The sequence below is a fragment of the Miniopterus schreibersii genome, assembly GCF_964146895.1.
Source record: "Miniopterus schreibersii genome assembly, chromosome: 5".
Lineage (NCBI taxonomy): Eukaryota > Metazoa > Chordata > Mammalia > Chiroptera > Miniopteridae > Miniopterus > Miniopterus schreibersii.
Window position 1 is genome coordinate 53,063 of NC_138106.1, and position 6,000 is coordinate 59,062.

Sequence of the window (6,000 nt, forward strand, 5' to 3'; positions counted from 1 at the left end):
TCATCAGTTGTCCACCTAAGGTCTGTCCTCTTTCTGACTGTGTGTTCTCTATAGATTTGAACACCCTGTACCCTCTTGAATCCCAACCGCGGAGCAGGGAGCTGCACTCAGGGTGATTATAGGGGATTGTAACCTCCGTGTACACATTTTATGTATCATTTCTACGGTCTTTATTTAAAATATAGAGTCAATATCAGCAACAAAGGCTGAGAGAAATTGTTGAAGTAGGAAGCATGGTTATATCTTATGTATAAATAATGAGGGTGGTCCTCCAAGGGTTAGTGGGGATCATTGTTTTCATTAACACTTTCCTGAAGCAGAAATTCATGTTGCAAGATGAATTGGGCCAAATGGATTTGACCTAATTAATCGGCTCTCTGTGTTTTGATGATTTGGAGGAAAGCTTCTTCTTCATCCTTTCCTGAAATGTGGCTGATCGTGTTGCCTTTGGTCATCACAGAGGCACAAAGGGAGTGGCTGACTCAGGATTTCAGGAGCTCCCTGTTGGAGTCACTGCCCGGGTTAGGCTGAACTTCTCTCCCTTCTCCAGAGGGGGTCGCCCTGGATCACGTTTGGGAGACTACAGAGCAGCGAGAAGAGCTGGTTATTATTTTAAGTCATAGTATTGGAAAGGTAAACATTTTTTAGGATTATACACTCAGCATAGAATGAATTTAATTTAAAGAATCACTTCTGGCCTATGGAACAATAATGTCATAAAAGTTTGCTCTTAGTTTTATTGGATTTTTTTTTCTTTTCAGTTGAAAAAAGAAAGGCAATTTTATTAAGTCTTTTAAAAATTATCAAGAATTGTTACATCTTTACAGAATTCCTGCTATCATTTTTGCCTATTTATTTCTAGGCCTTTTGCATGTTAATATTTTTACATAATTACATATTAGTAACATGAAATGTGTACATGCCTTTTTCACTATTATATAACATAATTTTTGTGTATGTCATGGAAACACATGGAAGTAAGACATAGGCATTTATGACTTTTGAAATTTGTCACTAAATTGTTTGACAGAAAGGTGTTTTTTTTTAATCCTCACCAGCGGATAAGTTTTCCACTGCTTTTCAGAGAGTGGAAAGGAGAGTGAGAGAGAAAGAAGCATCAATGTGAGAGAGACACATTGATTGGTTGCCTCCCACACACACCCGAACCAGGGTAGGGGATCGAGCCAGCAACCTTTGGCAGGAATCGAACCCGGGACCTTTCAGCCCCAAGGCCGACACTCCAACTACTGAACCAAACCAGCCAGGGCTGACAGAAAGTTTTTAATAGATACCATTAAAAAACAATTAGATCTACAGTTAGTAAAGGTTGCTTTGCTCCTAAGAGACCATGGTATCTTGTTCAGAGGAGAAACCACTTGGCCCTTTCATGTATGAAACATTGCACTTGGTGCTGCTGTGTTTAAAAGATAGAATGTCAGAAAAACGGATACACTCTTTCAGCAGTCAGGGTGAAAACTGTTACATAATTCAAGAAATTAACTCAGTGGTTCTCAGTGTACTCACAGAGTTGTGCAACCATCGTCACAATTTAGAACATTGTCCTCACCAGGAAAGGACCCTTGTCCCCTTGAGCGGTCAGCCACTCCCCGTCCTGCCCCCTCCCCCGCCAGCCCCTGGCCACCGCTCACCTGCTCTCGGTCTCTGGGGGTTTCCTACCCTGCACACTCCGGATGGAATCTGACCGTACATCTCTTGTGAATGGCGTCTTTTATTTAGCACGATGCTTGCAAGGGTTACCCAGGTATAACAGTGAGGAAAATGGAAACAATTCCCATACAATGTAGGAAATAGGAGCTTTTCCAGGGCTGTGGCTCAGGAGGGGCGTAGGACCCAAGGTCATGGCCTTTTCCCTGGTGAGGTCGTGGTGTGGAAACTGTTACAGGTTCCTGACTTCCCATAACGGTGGTCTTCCAGCCCACACCCCTTTCCATCAAAGGGAATGATAGAAACGATGATGATGGGAACTCGAGGGCAAGACCACACTCAAGCCAATTATGGATATTGGTTTATCCCTTAGATCATCTATTTATAGGATTGGCTCTGTAGCTTACTGTGCCAGCATTAATTATGAATTGCTAATGGAAGAGCATAAATAAGTCTTGGACAGGAGATGAGTGACATTTTGACAGTATTCATTGAATATATGTATAATTGTTTATCAAGTACATGAAACTAATTTAGAAACCTATCAATTAAGTCTTCTTGATTCTAGTAAATTATTATTGACTTTCTCTGTTCAAGAAGATTTGACTAGACATCCATGACCATTCCTTTTAGTTGGAAAATCTGTGATTTTGTTATTTTCTCTACCTGTCAAAACTACTAACAGCTATCCAAGGGTTTTTAAAGGAGTCAGACATGGAACCAGGAGAGCAGCCACGGTCAGACCAGGATTCCAACCCTTCTACCATGATTTGAAAGTAAAACTCCACTTTAACCTGAAGTATTTGTGTGACACAGTTGATTTTAAAGGGAAAAAGAGCAGGATAGATGATCTGATGGGTGGAGGTAGAGGCATATCTCTTATACTTATGTAAGTTTTACTAATCAATTTCTTTTAAAAATTATTTAAATTACAGTTTATATTCAACATTTTTTTGAACTAGTTTCAGGGATACACCATGGTGGTGAGACAATCATGTACTTTACAGAGTGGTCCCCTCAATATTTCCAGTACCAACCTGGCACCGTACATAGTTATCTCGATATTATTGACTATATTCCCTGTATTGTACTAATCAGTGTCCTTAGTAGAGTTACTGAGGCTTCATTATGGACATTTATTGCTTCAACTGTGCTTAGAGGTAAAGAGCCCTGACCCTTTAATAAGGAGAATATTTTCACACTGGCTCTTTCTTATTAGCTGTAAGACTTTTTCAATTAAATCAAGCACTTCGAATGTCTCTTTCCTCATCTTTAAACTATACATTATCTGTCTCTGAGGTACCTCACTCTTCAGCTGTTCATTCAGCGAGTATGTGCCAGGGGCCTTTGTGTTCTAAACACCGTGAAGGAGGCACAGATCAGTGCAGCCCCAGGGGACGCTGCATCTGAGCCTGTGATCTGAGCCTGTGTCTGTCTGAGCATAGCTCTGTTTACCGTCTCCCGTTGCCCGTTGTGTGTTTCATGCTTCATTGCCCTGAATCCCTCAGTGACCATTTCTTTCTCTCTTTTTCTAAATATGTTTTTACTGATTTCAGAGAGAGGAAGAGAGAGGGAGGGAGAAATAGAAGCACCAGTGATGAGTCATCGATCGGCTGCCTCCTGCACGCCCCCTACTGGGGGTCGAGGAGCCTGCAACCCGGGCTTGTGTTCTGACCAGGAATCAAACCTGCAACCTCTTGGTTCCTGGGTCGATGCTCAACCGCGGAGCCACAGGCCGGGCTCAGTGAGCATGTTCTAAGAACAAGGACATTCTCCCACGTGCCACAGCACAGGAGTTAAGACGAGGAATTCAGCGTCGATGCAGCACTATTACCCAATCCACAGTCTATTTAACCTTGGGCATCGTGTCCTTCACAGCTGTTTTCAGTCCAGGATTGCACAGTGCATTTTGTTGTCATTTGTCTTTGGTTTCCTTGGTTCTTAACCTTGAGAAGAGCATAGGCTGGCAGTTTGTAGAATCTCTCTCAGTGGGGGGTTGTGTGCTGTGTGCATTTGGGGCAGGAGCACCACAGAAGGGATGCGTGCTCTTGTGTCTTTTCATTACCGTATCGTCTTCAGGCTTCTCTGCGCTTTTCCCAGCAGAGAAGAAAGAAATGGGACGTGTGCTCGTGCTGAGGAAGGGAGAGTTCAGGTTAGGACTCACTGGCCCACCCGGGGGGCGGGGGCCCGCTGTGGGTTGTCATGTCTACTAAATCTAAACGTAGACTGTGAGCCTTGGGCTCCATTTTACATGCATTTACATCAGTGCATTATTTACAACGTTTACCGAGTTTATCAGCTCAAGTTCCTTCTAGTAACCTCAGCCTGCTTCCTGAATCCTATATGTGCAATAAAAGTACAGATACTGTTTTGTAAATTAGGGCTGCAAGATGCATGTCAGGACTGCGGAAAGGCATGGGAAAAACAGCTGCAGGAAGGAGGTGGAGTTCTTGGTTCAAAGAGCTAATGAAGATTCGTTAAACTCGGAAATGAAAGACACAGGAAGATAACTGAAGTTGGAGGATTAGCTAAGTTACAGTCTAGCTCTCCTGCCCGCAAGACAATGGGTAGCATCTTAAATTATAAACAGGTTTTTCTGGGTTTTCCCCTTAAACTGGTTGTAATTTTTACAATTCGTTGTACCCTTAAAAAGTTGGCTTTTCTGACTGCCGAGGGATTTGTGGTGCATTTTCCAGCAGATGTTTACGACTTTGGGTGTCTGAGTAGAGGCGATAGAGTGAAACAAAGGATCTAAAGCTGGTGGGGCGGGCGGGAGTGGGTGGCGGCCAGTGCAGAGGGTGAGCTGTGGAGGCAGACGGAGCTCCGTGTCTGTGCCTGTGCCTCACGGCATGTGCTCTTTCCGCTGCCCGACTCTGCAGAAAGGAGCTGGTCGCCAAGCTGGCGCAGGCCGAGAAGGAGAAAGGGGACGCGGCCCAGCTGGCCCGCGAATTCGAGGCGCTGACCGAGGAGAACCGCACCTTGAAGCTGGCCCAGTCCCAGTGCGTGGAGCAGCTGGAGAAGCTCAGGATCCAGTATCAGAAGAGACAGGGCTCGTCCTAGCTCAGGATCGCCCCGTGCGGCCGCTGTGTGCTGGCCCAGAGGGGTAGGGACAGACCCGGGCTCCCCTCCTCGCCCACACGGCCACCGTCTTGCTGGGCTGCATCTAGCCTGACAGGAGGGGAGTTTCCCTCTAAATAAGAGGTGCAGCAAACCTATTACCCGTGTATGTTCTCTGAGATAATAATTTGTTTCCAAAGGTATTTTTTTCTTATTTAGGAAGATATGGCAAATAGAATGCTGACCGACTCCACTAAGAATCTTAAACAGGATTAAGCCACAAACAGGCCAGTAAGATGCTCACGACTGTCCACATGTGTGCGTTTATAAATTTCACGTTAATATTCCACCTGTGCTCTGGCCTGAAACTTCTCCACACATGCTCATCTCACCAGTTACATTCAGTCCCTCGTGATGATTGTACTAGGAATTAGCGGCCACGCAGCACAAAGCTTTTCATGAAAACGTTAGCAGAAGCGTGTCTGTGCGAACAGCACGCTGGCCGGGCCGACTTGCGCTGGGACAGGAAGAAGCAGACAGGGCCTCGCTTCCTCACGCCCCCCCCCCCCGGGAATATCTGCCGCCCTCGTGGGTGTTCGGGGGCCCCAGGAGATGGCAGGGATGGTTTAGACATTGCTTTGATGAGTTCCTGTGAAAATACCAGCGAGATGATGACTGTTGCCCTGTTTTGGATTTGAGGTGGTGTTTTGGGTCAGTAATAACTGCGGACATCACGAGTAAGTTCAGGGTCGACGTGAGTTCCCTGTGCTACGTGACCACCATCTGCCCCCAGTGGACTCCCCGTGTTACGTCCATTTCTATTCATGCAACTTTTTCATTAAACGTGATCAAAACTGTCCGTCTGCACTTGTGCCTTTTTTAACCGACCTTGTGCTAAAAGCCATGCTCACTAACCCTCGTCAGGACGTGTTCTCACTGTGGCTGCGTGTGCCAAAGACCGGGAATCCCTTTCCTTGGAAAGACCGCGACTCCTTTTTTTCCTTATTGTCACCTCAGGGTATTTTTTTCATTGATTATTAGAGAGTGGAAGGGAGGGGGAGAGAAAGAGACACATCGATGGGTCGCCTCCCGCACACACCCCGACCAGGGCTGGGGATCGAACCTGCAACCTTTCCATGCACAGGCTGGTGCTCTAACTACTGAGCCACACAGGCCAGGGCGGGAAGACTCGTTTCTAAATAAACAACTCAGCTCTGGTACCAATATGATGCGTGAGAGTCTTAAGGTTTTTACTCAGAAAACGTAGCGGAGCAGAGG

General features: G+C 45.7%; 1 protein-coding gene across 1 annotated transcript in view; it reads left to right on the forward strand.

Annotated features, from left to right (window-relative positions):
• The window catches only part of MAP3K7CL (MAP3K7 C-terminal like), a 29,861-nt gene extending 24,276 nt beyond the window's left edge, over positions 1-5,585 (forward strand). Inside the window, exon 5 of the mRNA XM_081138143.1 lies at positions 4,545-5,585. Coding sequence (XP_080994269.1) covers positions 4,545-4,725 — 181 coding nt within the window. The 3' untranslated portion in view covers positions 4,726-5,585. The remainder of the gene's footprint in view (positions 1-4,544) is intronic.
• Positions 5,586-6,000: the final 415 nt, after the last annotated feature.